This window comes from Staurois parvus, unplaced genomic scaffold (assembly GCF_062004578.1).
Source record: "Staurois parvus isolate SC_StPar_1 unplaced genomic scaffold, SC_StPar_1.0 ptg001072l, whole genome shotgun sequence".
Lineage (NCBI taxonomy): Eukaryota > Metazoa > Chordata > Amphibia > Anura > Ranidae > Staurois > Staurois parvus.
In genome coordinates, this window is record NW_028318868.1 from 40,595 (window position 1) to 59,257 (window position 18,663).

An 18,663-nucleotide genomic window follows, 5' to 3' on the forward strand; every position below is an offset into this window, starting at 1 on the left:
TACAATCTGGGAACCAATATAGGGCAAAGTATCGCTATAATTACACATGGAACATAATTAATGCCCCATTGTAATCTGATACAGTGCGGCTTATATATAAAGAAAGTATATGTAAATGTGGGTAGCATAAATGTACCAAGTTGATCATAGCCATCTAATGGGCAATGGAAGGAAAAAACAACAATGGGAACCCACGAGTAAATAAATATATGTATATGAATAGCAATAAAAATAGCTTATTCAATCATAAAAAATTGCTCATTTCCTTGTCAAAAGAAAATTTCCATATGTCGATTTAACCCACTTCTCATTTGGTGAGATTAGGTACATCAAATCAATATAGCAATATAAATACTGTCTTTTGGGATGTACCCATTTCTGTCCGTACTTTTAAAAAAGGTTTTGGTGGTAATCTTAGTCCCATCGTTAATGAGAGTGAGGTCCAGGAAATTGATATTACTGTAGCTATATTCAAAAGTGAGCTTGATGTTCAGGCTGTTATGATTCAAAGTAATAAAGAAGTTCAAAATTATTAAGAAGAACTGGAACATCCTCAAGAGTGACCCAGTAATGTGTAAAGCCTTACCAGAACATCCAGAAATCATTTATAGAAAGGCACCTTCACTGAGGAATAGACTAGCCCCCAACATTGTCAATCCTCCCAAACAACTCACATTTGATTTTCTAAACAGAAAAGGGTTCTTCCCGTGCAATAGATGCATGATATCCACTTGCAATGGTAATCACAAGAACCCGATTAAAAGTTTTCGTTCTAATTCAACTGGCAGATCTTTTGACATTCAGTCTACTATTACATGCTACAGCTCCTATGTTGTCTACCTTTTGGAATGTAGTTGTGGTAAACAATATGTAGGTAGTTCTAGGAGACTGCGAGACAGACTGAGGGAACATCTAGTCAACATTAAGAAAGGTTATAAAGAACACTCCTTGTCTATGCACTATCGCCAGCGACACAATAAGAATCCTTATTCCCTGCGATTTGTGGTTATTGATATCATCAAAAGTAATTGAAGAGGTACCCACAAAAAACGAGCAGTATCTATGCTCGAGACTAAATGGATATATCTCCTCCAGTCCCAATCTCCTCAGGGACTAAACGTAGAATTAGACATCAATTGTTTTATTGATACTAGCTGATAGACCATTCATGATCTGAAGTACACTGGTTTTAGATTTTAAACATATCAGCTTTATGTCATGTTTATGATGGATTTTAATGTTATTGTTTTTTAACAATATTGGTTTTATTTTATGTGTTTTAACGTATTTTATGCATCATTTTGCTTTTATCTGAATTCCCATTAGATACGAGTCATTTGTATTTATATTGCTATATTGATTCGATGTACCTAATCTCACCAAATGAGAAGTGGGTTAAATCGACATATGGAACTTTTCTTTTAACAATGAAATGAGCAATTTTTTATGATTGAATAAGCTATTTTTATTGCTATTCATATACATATATTTATTTACTCGTGGGTTCCCATTGTTGTTTTTTCCTTCCATTGCCCATTAGATGGCTATGATCAACTTGGTACATTTATGCTACCCACATTTACATATACTTTCTTTATATATAAGCCGCACTGTATCAGATTACAATGGGGCATTAATTATGTTCCATGTGTAATTATAGCGATACTTTGCCCTATATTGGTTCCCAGATTGTAGGGTCTTGTTTCCAATAGAATTACTGCCAAGTTTACATCTTGTATGTCCATATAATAAGACTATATGGAACAATGTTTTTTGGGCTTCTAGAAAATGGCCGCCGTCGGCATTAATGCGCATGCGCGCACGTTTGATGGCCGTTGCGATCGGCAATGCGCATGCGCGAACCGCAGCAATGGAGCTGCCGCATTGCGGTGCGCATTGGCGCCATTTCCGATTATTTAAACACTACACCTACCATTGGCACAGTCCCTCTGATGTGTATGAACACGATATGCGTTAGGGAAGTGCCAATCTTTGATTATATCTCTTGTACATGTACCTCTGGTCTGGCCGTTTATGAGCAGCTGAACCTATATTGTAAGTTTACTTCTGATTGCTTAGCAACTTTAATAAACGTTATCACACTATTGAAGGCCTTTCTTCCACGGGCTCTTTATTTCTGGGGAGCCTGTATCTCTGAAGGTCCTGTGGCTGGGAGCTGTGTATAGCAAAATCACATCTGCAAGTGACATCCCTGGATCCAGGATACATCTCCTTCACGGACGGATGACATCTAGTGGCGGCCCTACAGATGACACCCCCTTGTTCCATTAATACAGTGGCTGGATACATCTCCTGCACGGACGGATGACATCTAGTGGTGGCCCTGTAGATGACACCCCTTTGTTCCAGTGATACAGTGGCTGAGTACCAGGAGCAGGTCTTAAATGCCCCATGCGCTATTTATGCGCTATCTGGTTAGTGCATTATTTGACTATTCTTATCACCACGAAAGTCACTTTATATTTTTTGGCATATCGGAGACTGTATGCACATTTTACCTCAGCACTTTTGATGAACTCCCGCCGGCATTCTGTTATTAATCCACTGACAACAAGTCATTATATGTGTTTTATCATCTATTTATGTAAAGTTACTATTTGTGTAGCGCTGCACTTTTATCTTTTATTGCTTACTGTGGAGGTTCTCGAGGTGCCTTTTTGTTGCCAGCAGCTACCATATTTTATACATTGCGCTCGATTTTTTTATATATAAGTTGCTCTGAAATAGCCTATTCATTTTCAAATCAACACTTTAATTCTCTTTGGTTTCCGGTTTGTAAGACCAGTTGCTGCTATGCCTCCTAATTGCTGATAACCATAAAATCCTGAGCCACAGAAATGAAATTGGAATAACAATTTCAGGCAGAGATTACTTTAAAAGCTGAACCGCAGGCTAACAGCTGATAGTAGACATAAGAAACACTTTAACACACCAAACTATTTTACTTCTGTCAGTTCATTCCTAAGGTCAGAAGACCTGACGTTTCTTTACAATCCTTTACAGGGATGGCAAGTATGTCATGTCCCTGCCACCAAGCAGTAGACTGAGCAGTAGTTGAGAAGTAGCAGACTGATGAGCTGAGTATATAGCAGAGAGAGGGGGCAGTCCAAAAAGAGCCAAATCAGTTAAGCTGCAGGGCTCATGTGCTAAGAAGTGAGTAGAATGTCTACTGATGCTATAAAATGAAAGTGTATGCCATAGCCATAGAATTTCTTTAATAAAATATTGACACCACATTTAATATATCACTAATTTATTTCATTCAATCTCTTTTCACTGCATCAAAACATTTGCTTCAGTATAGATTAATCCTTCCTGTGTATTTGGGTAAACAAAGAACTCTTGAATCATTTGGCCATTGAAAGCAGCAATTACAGTAACTCCTTCTTTTGCCTGAAAAAGGAGATCTGCAAAAGAGTCCAGTTGAGTTGCTATGCTATGCCTACATAAAAGAGAGAAGAGTCTAAGAAAAGGGGGGGGATCAACTTTAAGTAATTATGAGTGACCTTTGATTTCACCAATAGTCACATTACACATGCTGTAATCAAGCTTCAAGCTCTATATAACAGAAATCAAATGGATAAGGTGAAAAAGGAACCTTTCTACCTAGTAACAGCCTGCAGTGTCCCATTAGACAAAAGGAAAAAGGATGTAAAAATGCTTGTAGACATGCATTAATGATGAAACAACTGTGGTGTCAGCTTGGTTTCTAAACCATTTAGGAACAGGTACTATTTTATACCATACCTGTCCTGTTTCATATGGATTTCAAATTATCATCATAAACAGATATCAACAGTTCAACAACAGAATATGTAAAATTGGCCTGCTTTTACTGCTTCTGGATTGCAATAAGGGTGAAAATGTAATTTCCAGAACAGGTGTTTTGACACTCGTACTGAGAACAAATGGATTCTCAATGATGCAGGGGGAGAGGACACATTTTTATTGCAGAACAGAACACCAAAAACATGCACACAAAAAAGCTAGAAGCATCGACCTGCAAGCATCAATACAATCACTACTACTACAAGAGGGAAAAAGACAGAGAAAGCGCTCCTCCACACCTTTCTTTTTCTCTAGAACTTAGCCTTGTTATTTACAGTGTAAAAGGTCACATACTTTGAAAGTTTTGCCTTACAAAAACGCACCTTCCAAAATGTATGGCATCAAAGCCACAAATGTTCAAGTAATATTGGTGTTCTGTTTAGTATTCGTCCATGGTCGATTCAAGAAATAGGTTCCTTACATCCAATATAGAAGCCAACTCCAAAATTTGTTTTTGCAGGTGAAGGTTCTCCACCAGTTCATCTCGAGGCAAAGGAGGGTAGGTTTCTGGGTAGTTCCTAGTTTCCTGGAAGACAACAGCACTTGTAAATTACTTTGTCTATTTCTTATTATGTCATATTACAATAGGTAAATATATATAATATATATATTATAATAATATATTATATATATTATAATATATAAAAAAAGAAAAGAAAAAACAGGTTTTTGTTTTTTTCTTCATTTTCCAAAAACTTGTAGCAACAAAGGAGATCTGTAAAATACTCACCATGCTTCTTATCAAATTCCTTGGGGTGTCTATTTTCCAAAAGGGGGGGTTTGGTGCTATCCTGGCATTTCAGAGCCTCCGAAACTGTGATATGTAGTCAGGAAGTGTAATGAGGAAATAAAGCTCTTTAAAAGCCTGAAGGTGCGTATTGGATTTTGGGGTCCTGTACTTGTCTAGACTGCCAAAACGTCTCTCACATGTGGTACTCCCATACTCGGGAGACGTAGCAGAATGTATTTTGGGGAGTAATTCCACATGGCATGTGTGAGCAATGAATCATTTAAGTGACAATTTTGTGTAAAAAAAAAAAATGTTTGTCATTATCCAAAAAGTTGTGGTAAAAAAATAAATTCTTCTATTGATTCAACATGCCTCTCAGCAACTAGTTTGGGGTGTCTACTTTCCAAAAAGGAGTCGTTTTGGCGGGTGGGGGCATTTTGTGCCCAGCATTAGACGTTTATGCCACACATCATTCACTCTTCTAACCACCTAAAGACCAAGCGTTTTCTGACACTTTTTGATCACATGAAAAAAAATCAGTCTTTTTTGCTAGGAAATTAATTTAAACCCCAAACATTATATATATTTTTTTAAAGCAAACACCGTAGTGCAGGGCTTGAAAAACCGCTCGCCCGCTTGCCAAATGCGAGGAGAAATTCCTCTGTGGCGAGCGGTGAGCACAGATGAAGCATGGAGCGCGCGCCAAGCCTCATTGTGAAGCCAACTTCCGGTTTCCGGCTTCTGCGGCACCGCCGCCGAGGGGACAGTTGCAGGAGAGGTCTGCTCTCCTCCACTGAGAGGAGACACCCTCTCCACCGCCGCAGGGACTCGGGGGGGGGGGCAGTAAGTACTGTATACAACATGTCCTATCACTATAATGAAGTACAGGGGAGCTGGGATATACATTACTCAGTAATGTATATCCCACCTCCCCTGTACTCCATTATAGTGATATGACATGTATACAGTAATGTATATCCCAGCTCCCCTGTACTCCATTATAGTGATGGCATGTATACAGTAATGATTACTGTATACATGTCATATCACTATAATGGAGTACAGGGGAGCTGGGATATACATTACTGTATACATGTCATATCACTATAATGGAGTACAGGGGAGCTGGGATATACATACTGTATAAAGGTCATAGCACTATAATGGAGTACAGGGGAGCTGGGATATACATTACTCAGTAATGTATATCCCAGCTCCCCTGTACTCCATTATAGTAATATGACATGTATATAGTAATACAGTAATGTATATCCCAGGGGAACTGGGATATACATTATTGTGTACAGTTTTATATTTTGGACTATTTATTCTAAAGAAAAATGTAATTTCATAAGCTTTAAGGGGGCGTGGTTGGGGGCGGGCCGGGGGTGGGGTTTGGGGCGGGCCGGGGCAACTGGTGGAGAGTAACTTTTGTGACCGGCTAGTAGGTCTGGACTCTAAATTTTAACCCCTGCCCTAGTGAATAAAATGGTGGGTGCTGCAATTTTTTATGTCACATAGTACTCACGCAGCGATTTTTCAAACACAATTTGTTTTTTAAAAATACACTTTTTTTTACTTTTAATGCACAAAAACACAATATATTGGCCAATTGTTTGGTAAAATATAAAAGATGATGGCATGCTGAGTAAATGGATACCAAACATGACATGCTTTAAAACTGCGCATACCCCGTGCAATGGCGACAAACTGCATACGTTTTTAATATCCATAGACAATGTTTTAAAAGCCTTTACAAGCTACCATTTTAGATTTACAGAGGATGTCTAGTGTTAGAATTACTGCCCTTGATCTGATGTTCGTGGTGATACCTCACATGCATGGTGCAACTGCTGTTTCCATACTGGCACAGGGTCAACGCTCACAAATGCAAGTGCGCGCATGCGTGGGGGGCGAAGGTACTTTTTTTTAAAAGTTATTTTGATTTTTTAAATTATTTTTACACTGTCCCTTTAATTTTTTATTTTTTTTTTTATCACTTTTAATGCTATCACAGGGAATGCAAATATCCCCTATAACTTCAATGGGCATTGTCACATATTCTTTTTTGAGAAATCTGGGGTTTATCAGACTAGATCTCTCCTCTGCCCTTACATTATCTAATCAAACCAAGATCGGTGTGATCAGATGCTTTCCCAATTTACAAATGGCGCTGTTTATATCCTGCGAAACTGAAGTGATGAAATGCTCGTAGCTTCTGATTTCTTAGACTATAGAGATGATTGGCACCATTCTGGTGTCCAATCAGCTCTATGGTCAGCTGGCAATAACACCGGCTGCATTCTCAGGTTCCACCGATGGCTCAGGACTGCCCGAAAAGGCCGTGGAAGGGAGCAGGGGAGGGGGGTATTGTCTCCCGCTGCTTGTAAAAGCAATCCTGCAGTTAATTAGCCACTAGAATTGCTTTAACATGAAAGCCAATAACCAGCTGAAGAAAAATGATACCAGGATGATGCCTGCAGCTGTAGTCCAGTGATGTTCCAGTACGTCACAGGTCCTTGCTGGGAATATATGCTATGTTCTTTTTTTTTGGTATGCAGCCTGTGAAGTGAATGAAAAAGAGAGAAGAAATCTCTCCCAAAAAAAAGTGTGTGGTATGCCCACCACTAAAATATACCGCCCTGTATCCACCCACTTCTAATGGTGGGCATGCATTAGGTCACACTTTGCCACATGCTCCAGTTCCAAATGTCTGATTGTACAAATGTCTAAATAGTGGCATGCTTGAATAAAAATTGTCCACGTATAAGTGGTACCCCATATGGAAAAAGTATGACACCAAGTCCCAAACTATCTTGCCACTGCTACCCATGTAGTATGGGCATCAGGGGGGGCTCCACGTGACTATCTATTCCCTCATAAATCCAAAACTTATAAGTATAGCTTGTTGTCCTCTCACAGGTTTTCTACATCTTGACCCCATATCTGGCACGCTTGCTGGAGAGAAATTGTTTGAATGCAAGGCGGCCAGAAAAATTAATGATGGACTCATCAATGCAGATTTTTTGCTGGGGAGTATAGACATCTGCAAATTTTTGGTTAGGGTGATTTGCGAGGGGCCGAATTTTGTGTAGCCGGTCAAATTATTTATTTCTTTATTTATTCCAGGTACTTATATAGCGCTGTCAATTTACGCAGCGCTTTACATATATATTGTACATTCATATCAATCCCTAACCCTCAAGGGGTGTACAATCTAAGGTCCCTAACTCACAATCATACATACACATACTAGGGCCAATTTAGTCAGGATCCAATGAACCTACCAGCATGTCTTTGGAGTGTGGGAGGAAACCAGAGTACCTGGAGGAAACCCACGCAGGCACAGGGAGAACATGCAAACTCCAGGCAGGAGGTTCCGTGGCTGGGATTAAAACCAACGACCCTAGTACTGCCAGGCGGAAGTGCTAACCATTTAGCCACTGTGTTACCCCCAGGACGACAGAGTGTGTTGTCGTTGAAATGCATAAAACACATTATACTTTCATATCTATGCCTGGCCATGGCAGCAGAGAACACGGGCGTATGATGAATCTAGTCTGTAGACCAATACAACCGCAATTCATTTTTTTTTAGCAATGCCCATGTTGAGGGTTAGGCCCCAAAAAAATTTAAATTCGGAAACCGTAATGAGTTTCCATGTGAATGGTCTGGCAAGGTTTGAATTTGGGTTGGCGGTGATAAATTGTTGTGCATATAAATTGCTTTGATCCACAATCAATGCATACAGATCTTCTGTGAAAAACAGCTCCAAAAAATCAAGGGGAGTAGTTAAATTTGCTATTTCCACCTAAATTCCGAGTTGGGCAGTGAATGGGGGAAGTATGGGTGCTGCAGAATTTGTGGACTGCCAATTGGGATTTGCAAGCACATCCAGAAGGATACTATTATTTTTATACAGTATTTATATAGCGCCAACAGTTTGCGCAGCACTTTACAATATAAGGGAGACAGTACAATTACAATACATTTCAGTACAGAAGGAATGTGAGGGCCCTGCTCGTGGAGCTTACAATCTAAAGGAAGGGGGAGATGATACAAAAGGTGATAGCTGCGGGGGATGATCTGGTGGAGGTGATTCAAGGCAAACAGGGTGGAGGCTGACTGGACCTGCTGTGGTAGGGAATTCCAGAGGATGGGAGAGGCTCTGGAGAAGTCCTGGAGGCGAGCGTGGGAGGAGGTGATGTGGGAGCTAGAGAGGAAGATATCATGGGAGGAGTGGAGTGGGCAATTTGGCCGATATCTGTGGATGAGGTTGGTGATATAGCTAGGGTCAGTGTTGTGGATGGCTTTGTAAACTGTGGTTAGTATTTTGAATTTTATACATTGGGTTATTGGAAGCCAGTGAAGTTATTGGCAAAAAGGGGCAGCAGACGCTGATCGGATGGTAAGGTGTATGAGTCTAGTAGCAGCATTCATAATAGACTGAAGGGGGGATAGCCTGTGTAATGGTAGACCAGTGAAGAGGGAGTTGCAGTAATCGAGGCGGGATATAACCAAGGCGTGAATAAGTTGTTTTGTGGTGTCATTGGTCAGGAAGGAGCGGATTTTGGAAATGTTCCAGAGGTTGAGGCGGCAGGATTAAGCCAGTGAGTGGATGTGGAGTCCAAAGGAGTGGTCAAAGTCTAGGTTTACGCCTAGCACCCTGGCATGAAGGGAAGGACCAATGGTTGTGCTGTTGATCTTAATGGTACAGTCGTGAGTGGGGGATCGGGGAGGAGGAAATATTACAAGCTCAGTTTTTGAAAGATTGAGTAGTATTGTATAGTAAGATATAGTAGATTGGGTAGTGATGTGACATCCATGCTGATATGTCGCATAGTAGATTTGTGATACGTGAGGAGATTGAGGGGGTGAGCTGGGGAGTGGAGAGATAGATTTGGGTGTCATCAGCATAGAGGTGGTATTGGAAGCCATGGGAGGTTATCAGTTGGCCCAGGGAGGAGGTATAGAGAGAGAAAAGGAGGGGCCCAAGAACAGAACCTTGGGGTACCCCAACAGAAAGGGGAAGAGGATCGGAGGAGGAGGAGTTGTATGTGACACTGAAAGTGCACTGAGAAAGGTAAGAGGAGAACCAGGAGAGAGCAGAGTCACGGCGGCAGATAGAGTGGAGTTTACTGAGGAGGAGCAGGTGGTCGACTGTATCAAAGGCAGCGGAAAGGTCAAGGAGTATGTTGTGGGTGGAAGCCAGACTGTCAGGGATCAAGAAGGTTGTTGTCGGTGAGGTAACAGCTCATATGGTTGTGAACAAGGCACTTGAGAAGCTTGGAGGCAAACGGGAGCAGGGAGATGGGTCTTAAGTTATTCAAAAAGGTGAGGTCCAGTGAGGGTTTTTTGAGAATGGGGGTAACCAGTGCATGTTTTAGTGGGGATGGAAAGGTGCCCATGGAGAGTGAGAGGTTGAAGATGTGGGTTAGAGAGCTTAGGATAGAGCAGGAAGGAGGCTGCAACAGTAATGAGGGGACAGGATCCAGGGGACAGGTGGTGAAGTGGGCCTTGGAAAGGAGATCGGCAACTTCCTTGGAGGTAACGGGGTCGAAGGAGGAGAGTGTTGAGTTTGGTGTTGGGCCTGGTATGTTGGTTAGAGGAGGAAGCTTGACACTGGAGATCTCATCACAAATTGAGTCGATCTTCTTGAAGTGACTGGCAATCTCCTGTGCAGTAAGTAAGTTGGTGGGTGGAGGCAGTGGGGGGTGGAGTAAGGAATTAGGGGTAGAGAAGAGTTGACGAGGATTGGATGAGAGGATCTTGATGAGAGTGTTATAGTCGGTTTGCTTAGCAGCGTGGAGGCTGGAGTTGTATTTAAGAAGAGCGGATTTGTAGAGGGTTAAGTCTTTCAGGGATTTAAAAATAAAAATGGTGCCGCTCCCTTATATTGTACCCATGAATAAATAAATAAAATCAATATTTAAATAATAATTAAATGTTTAAATAATAAATGAATGCCCTTAATTAATCAGAATGTAAAATGTGCAATTCATTATAAAAATGTGATTCTTATAAAGAAAGGAAAAAAAAAAAAAAAAATTATAAATATATATATATATATCAAAAAAATAAATAAATAAATCCCAGCTGAAATAAATAAATGAATCAAAAATATATATATACTGGGGGCGCTCGTGAGCAGCAACCAAGATGGCTGCTATCTAACTTTGCTCCTCGGCCGCCGGACACATCGGCCGATTTCTGCTCCTCAGGGGGGTTCCCCTGCTTCCTCTGGCCCCTTGTCACCCTGGTGCCCTGATGGGCAAAAAAACGCTGACCGCCCGTGCCTCCAGCTCCCGGCGGGCGGCGCCGGAGTTTGCGGCCTACCCGCCGGAGGTCGTGGCTGAAGCCGCGGCCTCGATTTTGGGCCGGCCGCCGAACACTTCCAGGACCCCGGCCGCGGATTCGCGGCTCCCGCCGGAGACCTTAAATGGAGCCCCAGCCGCAATTTTGGGTCCCATGCCATCACCATCTGCAGGTGGGTCGGACCATGGCAGTGTGGAGGACCCGTCCCACAGTCTCCCATGCCGTTAGAGCCATCCCAGCAGTCTCCCATGCCATCTCTGCGGGATGCTGAGCTCCTGCGCCGCTTCCAGTTTATGTTGCAATCAGAATTGTCCTCCGCTACCTCCAAGCTGGCCGACCGTCTCTCACGGGAAATTCGGGAGTTGGGCAGCCGGACGAACAACCTCGAAGATAAAATGGATGCTGCGGCTACGGTCCTTGAAAATCACGAGCAGGATTTATGCGACCTCAAGAAAGAATTGGCGGACGCGCTGCTAAGGCTTGAGGATTTCGAAAATCGTTCCCGCCGTGGCAATTTGCAGTTAAGGGGTATCCCGGAAACGGTTACGGATCTTACCTCCACTGCTACTGCTCTGTTCCAGGAGCTGACGCCCGCCATTCCCATTGACCGGCTTGAATTTGATCGCATACATCGTGCATTGGGCCCCAGACGACCGGATGGGCCCCCGAGGGACATCATCATCAAGTGCACTTATTACCGCACTAAGGAAACTATCCTCTTGGCGGCCAGAAATAAACCTGATCTCAGCTTCCAGGGGCATCGCTATCAGCTCTTCGCGGACCTCTCCCAGACCACTCTTCAAAAGCGCCGCCAGTTGAAGCCCTTCACTTCGGTCCTGGTGAAACATAGTATTAAATACGCCTGGGGCTTTCCGTTCCGCCTCACCTTCACCTACCAGGGCCGCAGTCACTCTGTGGCTACACCAGAGGAGGCTCACTCTCTCCTGGAATCCTTACACCTTCTTTCGCCGGAGGCTGCGGATCGGAACCCAGTTCATTCATCCGGATCCCCGGCGAGGCCGCTTCCTCCGAGCCGCATCTGGGAGCGGTCGTCCAATAGGAAGAGGGCCCTTTCTCAGACCCCTTCGCGATCAAGTCCTTCCTGCTCTTCCCCGGGCTGAAGATGCGTCCTGGATTTTCCATGTATCATCTCACCGATGAACTCTCTGACGGGACCGTGAGTTTGGACCTTGGGGCTCCCCCAGTTTGTTTGCATTCCGGGTTGGTTCTGCTCCTCGGGCTCCGGGGTGGGAGGTTGACCTGGTGGGCCTGGTTGGGTGGAAGGGGGTTGGCCCCTATGGTTCTCAGGGTTTCTATGGGGAGGTTATCGCGGAGGTCCCTGCTCCTGGGTCTTTTAGTTCTATTAAGTTTTATTACACTATATTATGTTCATTGCCTTTTTGCCCCCTGAGGGCTTCTGTTTGATGTTTCCATTTGCAGCCATGTGTCCGGTGGTAGAGTTACCCCTAACTGTATCCTTCATGTGTAGGATGCACGTCACCATTGGTGTGACACGATTGCACTGTTATGTATACTTTTTGTGTCTTTTCCCTTTTTTCTTTCTTTGTTCTTTTCCTGTTTTTTTTCGTTTTTGTTTTCTGCAGGGTTCCGGGACGCCATGGTCCGATCGCCATTGGGAGTGGAGATTGCTGGCTGCTTTGGGCTTTTTTCTGCTGAGCGTGTTGCGTTGATACCGCCCCTTTTGAAAATACATTCACAAAATGTTCAAGGCTTTAATTCTCCTCAGAAATGGACTAAAGTTTTTCATCACCTCAAATCGCAACAAATTGATGTGGTATGTCTACAGGAGACCAGGTTCTCTCAGTCCTCCGCTCCGCGTTATCTTTCACCTCACTATCCCATCGTTTACACGGCCTCAGCTCCTGAGAAGCGTCGGGGTGTTCTGATAGCTTTTAAACGCAATCTCCCCTTTGTCTGTTCTAGGCATATAGCGGAACCCACGGGCAGGTATTTGCTTCTGCAGGGCACCCTCTGGGACCAGGAGGTTACCTTTGTCTCTTACTACGCGCCTAACCGTTTCCAGCATAAATTCTTTTCGCATCTTTGCACCATTGTTTCTCGACACTCTAAGGGTCTTCTTCTTGTTATGGGGGATTCGAATGTTACCTTGGATTCCACATTGGATAGGCGCTACCCACGGGGAGTGACCCCCTCTCATGACTTGGTGCTGGAGGAACGTATGCGCTCTCTTTTGCGGACGGCGGGGCTAGCGGACGTCTGGAGGGAACTTCATCCAACTGAACGCGACTTTACGTTCTATTCCAATCCTCATGACAGTTTTTGTAGAATTGATCATATATTCATGCAGGTCCGGCAGCTCCCCTCGGTCCGGCGGATAACTATTCCCTCCTCACCCTGGTCAGACCATGATCCTTTGGTACTCCTCCTTGCCCTTTCTGGGTCAGAACGACGCCCTTTTCATTGGCGCATCAATGACTCTTTGCTGACCACTCAGGCTACCTGCCAACAAATAGAATTCTTTTTACGGACATACTTTGCGGAAAACTCGGGATCGGTTTCTTCAGCAGTGCCCCTATGGGAAGCGCATAAGGCCACGGTGCGGGGTCATGTTATACAGCTGGCTGCGGTCCGGAAGCGGGAGCGGGAACGCCGACTCCTGGAGCTTCATTCTCTCCTGGCCTCTGCGGATGCGCGTTGGAAGTCATCTCCATCCGTGGCCCATAAACGCGCTCGGGACGCTCTGGCGACAGAATTGGACCTCCTTGCCTCTTCGGAGGCGGAACGGGCCCTGTGTTGGACCAGACATAAATTCTATTCCTGCGCTAATAAGCCCGGTCCCATGCTAGCCAGGAAACTCAATTCTGTGGGGAAACCCCATAAACCGATTCGACTTAGACTTTCCACAGGTGGCTGTACTTCTAATCCCCAGCAGATTGTTTCCCGATTCTCGGACTTCCTTTCGCGCCTCTATGCTGCCCCAGATCCCTTCCCTGTGGCACAATCAGAGGCATTCTTTCAAGACCTCCATCTTCCCGGATTAACCGAGGCAGCACAGGCGGCCCTCAACGCTGGTGTCACCGTACCGGAAGTGCTCCAAGCGATCAAATCTTTACGGTCCACCGCGGCCCCAGGTCCCGACGGCTTCTCCGGTCTCTATTATAAAAAATTCTCAGCCCTATTGGCGCCCTTTGTAGCGACCTATTTCAATGAGTTACGACAGGGCTCCTTACCCTCTTTGGACGCACTTAGGGCACACATCTCTATGATTCCTAAGTCGACTGACGATGTCCAGGAACCGCAAGCCTTCCGGCCCATTTCTCTTCTTAATGAAGACCTGAAGATATTGGGCAAGATCCTTAGTTTTCGCATCAATAAATATTTGTGTAGCCTGGTCCACAGGGACCAAGTAGGGTTCGTCCCTGGGAGGCAGGCGGGGGATAATGTCCGTAAGGTGGTTCATCTTATACATTTTCTGCAACAACGGAAAATCCCAGGATTCCTACTGTCCTTGGACATATATAAAGCTTTTGATTCTCTATCCTGGGAATATCTGTGGTTTGTGCTGTCTCGTTGGGGTTTCGGGGATTCTATTCTCTCTTGGATTCAGGCCTTGTATTCCTTTCCTTCGGCCTCCGTTAAATACGCTGGATATTTCTCGGATTCCTTTCCTGTTGGGCGAGGGACGAGGCAGGGTTGCCCGCTGTCCCCGGCGCTCTTTGTCCTGGCGCTTGAGCCACTGGCTTTAGCGCTCTGGACCGATTGCAATATATCGGGGGTTCCATACGCGGGACAGGAGTTTAAGCTGAGCCTCTTTGCGGACGATGCCCTCTTGACCCTTACTAATCCTCTGACGACGCTTCCTAACTTGCAACGGGTTCTTGAGCGCTTCTCCTTGATTTCGGGTCTACGTATCAACTTGGATAAAACCGTCGCTCTCAATATTACTCTGCCTTCAGATGTGGTTTCGCACTTACAATCCCACTTCCCTTACCGGTGGGCTTCCTCTTCTCTTGAATACTTGGGCATTCGCTTGACCCCCACCTATGACTCCCTTTTTGCTGCAAATTATTATCCTTTGCTTAGCTCTTTATCTTCTCTTATGCATTCTTGGCAATTTCCGCACCTGTCTTGGATAGGACGGGTTCATTCAGTGAAAATGACCATCTTGCCGAAATTGTTATACTATTTTCGCACTCTCCCGGTGCGGGTTCCCCCTCATTTTCTTCGGTTGCTTCAGGCGAAGTTTATGCGTTTTATCTGGGCCAATAAACACCCCAGAGTCTCTAGAAATACGCTCTTTGCTCATAGACTCCAGGGTGGTCTTGGGGTACCCAATGTAACTAAGTATTATCAGGCGAGCCAGATTGCCCCGCTGGCTATGTTGCACGCTTCCTCCGATGTTCCTCTCTGGGTCCTGCTGGAACTACCTAATTGTGCCCCTATCGCACTGTCGACACTCCTATGGCTTCCCCCTGCCCTGCGCCCTATGGCACTGAGTCCGATGTTGCTCCATGGCCTACAAGTCTGGGACTCGGTACGTTATTCCAGTGGCCTGATGTCACCCTTTTTGCCTTTGCTTCCAATCGTTAACAACCCTCTTTTCCCGCCGGGTCTAGATCACTCGAGGGCATTTTCTTGGTGGGTGGCTCATGGTTTCTCACAGGTGCAGCACTTTTTGACTTTTCGGTCCTTTCCCACCTGGAATGTCCTTCGAGAGTCTCGGGATGTTCCCCCAGCGGAATTTTTTCGGTACCTTCAATTGCGGCACTGGTTGCTTTCGCTGAGGGCCACTTCTGCTTTCCCATATCAGAAATCTGCCTTTGAACGGCTTTGCCAGCAGCGCCCGGGCGCCCCGGGCCTTATCTCCCTTCTTTACGCAGCTTTGAACAGACGCTCGTCGCACACTTCTCTTTCATATGTTGTTCAGTGGGAACGCGACCTGGGAGTGACTGTGGATCCGGAGGACTGGAGTAAGGCCTGGTCCCTCATAGCTAAATGTTCATTTAATACGACCACGCTGGAAGCAGCCTACAAGGTATTGTTCCGTTGGTACTGGGTTCCGGCTCGTCTGGCCCAGGCTAACCCAGCCTGTAGTATTCGATGTTTTCGGGGCTGTGGCCATCGTGGCGATGTACTGCATATCTGGTGGTCATGCCCGAGGTTGGTTCGTTTTTGGTCTCGTGTGTTTGGCCTCCTCTTCACTTTGTTCCATCTCTCCATACGCCGGGACGCTCGGTATGCTTTGCTTCATTGCCCCATACCGGGCCTCTTGGCTCGTCAGCAGCGGTTGGCTTCCTATTTGTTTTTACGGCCACTAGGACAATTGCTCAGGCCTGGAAGAGTCCGTTTGTACTTTTCCAGGGGGTGCGGGATCGTATGACTACTATGATGCTCAACGAACAGATGTCGAGTATATGCAACGACTCTCAACATAAATTTTTGAAAATATGGGAACCGTGGTTGCAATACGCCTTTCCCACGCTCCCCCTGGCCAGTGTGGGGAGGTAATGGAGTTTTGATATTGGCGCTTGTGGACCCCTGCTCTTTGGTGTTTTTTTTTTTTTTCTCTCCTTTCTTCTCTGCTCTTCTTCTCTCCTTTTCTGTTTGTTTTGATGTGACAGTGGACAGCTGTCTTTAGTTGCGATAGTCAGAGTCTCACTGATATTATTGTAACCTATGTGCCATTGATAGCCCCTGCGTGGGCATACGTTTTGCTTTATTTGAATTAGAGTGTTGTCTGCTCTATTTTGCCTTTTTTATCAGTGCAATTGATAGCCCCTGCGTGGGCGTGTTTTGTTGCCTCTGTTTTATACTGTTTAAAATTAATAAAAACCATTGAAATATAAAAATATATATATACTGTAAAATCAATAAATAGTTGATAACTGTCCAATGTAGGTGAGAGTCCAATCATTAGTGAGATCCCATCAGAGTGGAACTGTTCACCATAACTTACTGTTCACATGATTCCAAATAAAGATACTCAAAATAAGATAAGTTACTTGATGTATTCTTCAATGAGTAGCAGACTGAATGGTTCTCCTCTTTACTCCTACTATTCTGCTGTAAATGGATCCTGAATGAGGTCCTCCCTCCAACAGATGTTATTTGCTTTCTCCCTATTACTCAGCGTGATGCCAAAGGGGAAAAAAGAGAGGGATAGTGTCTTATCCTTGCTAAAAATATAACTTTATTAGTGCCAATTTTGCACTTACGGATATAAAAACATCAGATCGCTTTAAGTGTATACTGTGTCCAGCCTGAGCGCCGTGTGGACACACCGTGCATAGGAGTCGGGTACATGGTGATGTTAGTGGATCTCACTAATGATTGGACTCTCACCTACATTGGACAGTTATCAACTATTTATTGATTTTCCAGTATATATATATTTTTGATTCATTTATTTATTTATTTCAGCTGGGATTTATTTATTTAATTTTTTGATATATATATATATATTTATTTATTTTTTTTCCTTTCTTTATAATAAGAATCACATTTTTATAATGAATTGCACATTTTACATTCTGATTAATTAAGGGTATTAATTTATTATTTAAACATTTAATTATTATTTAAATATTGATTTTATTTATTTATTCATGGGTACAATATAAGGGCGCGGCACCATTTTTATTTTTAAATTGTCATTTTTAGTACATATAATGAGGATGTAGCTAGGAGCCTGCAAACTTATTCTATACTAAATATTTGTGGTGGCTCACAGGACATATTTATCCTATTTTTCTTTCAGGGATTTAGTTTTACGCCATGCTTGCTCAAGAGTGCAGCTGAGTCTCTTGAAATTTCTGGTGTCATCTGTTTGCCAAGGTTGAGACAGGCGAAGCCTGGTTCTCCGTGTAGAAAGAGGAACAAGAGCATCCAGGGAGGATGATAGATAGTTGTTCTAGGCAGATGTGGCCAGCTCTGGGCAGGACAAGGGTGCAATTTCATCATAGAGGCGCTCAGTAGCAGAATGAAGAAGGTCAGGGCTGAGGTGATGGAGGTTTCTACAGGTGACGGTTTGCTGGTTGGAGGCATGGGGGGTAGGAGGCAGGGAGAGTGTGAAGCTGATAAAGTTGTGGTCAGAGAGAGGAAAAGGGGTGTTAGAGAGGTTACAGTGAGTGCATAGGTGGGTGAATACAAGGTCAAGGGTGTTGCCATTGCAGTGTGTGGTGGATTATGACCATTGTGTTAGGATAAAAGCGGAAGTTAGGTTGAGTAGTTGAGAGGTGGCAGGGGGTGAGCATTGACTGGGATGTTACAGTCACCGAGGATGATGGCAGGCACCTCAGAGGAGAGAAATTACGGTAGCCATGCTGAAACGTCATGCGAAACTGGGCCCGGGGGCCGGTAGATGACTGCGATCCGCAGACAAACGGGAGAAAAGAGACAAATACAGTGCACTTCGAAAGAGCGGGGGGGGGGCAGAGATGGGGGGGGGCAGGAAGAACCTGGAACGTGCATTGTGGGGAAAGAAGAAGTCTGACTCTGCCCCCTTTTCGTCCACTGGGTCTGGGCGAGTGAGTCCAGAGAAGGCTGCCATGGGAGAGTGCAGCTGAGGAGACAGAGTCAGAATCCTGGAGCCAGGTTTCAGTAACAGCAAGAAGGTTGGGGGAGTGGGAGAGGAAGAGGTCATTGATAGTAGAGAGTTTGTTAGAGGCTGAGAGGGCATTCCAGAGGGCACATAGGAGGGAGGGGTTGGTGCGTGGAAGCAGGGGAATTGAGATGAGAGAGTGAGGGTTGTGGCTGCGGCCAGAGAGGGGAGGCTGCTGCTTCTGTGG

The 18,663-nt window shown here is 44.5% G+C and overlaps 1 protein-coding gene across 13 annotated transcripts in view; it reads right to left on the minus strand.

Moving 5' to 3' along the window:
- Nucleotides 1-18,663, minus strand: part of SCAI (suppressor of cancer cell invasion) — a 1,319,466-nt gene that overhangs the window by 32,556 nt on the left and 1,268,247 nt on the right. For 6 of the 13 annotated variants that reach the window (XM_089658462.1, XM_089658465.1, XM_089658458.1 and 3 more), the window contains one exon: nucleotides 3,258-4,375. The exons of 1 other annotated variant lie outside the window; for it this stretch is intronic. In XM_089658462.1, coding sequence (XP_089514588.1) covers nucleotides 4,267-4,375 — 109 coding nt within the window. In that variant the 3' untranslated portion in view covers nucleotides 3,258-4,266. Of the gene's footprint in view, nucleotides 1-3,257; nucleotides 4,376-18,663 lie in introns of those variants that run through there. 6 more of the 13 variants (XR_016307572.1, XR_016307574.1, XR_016307571.1 and 3 more) reach the window with 2 other exon arrangements.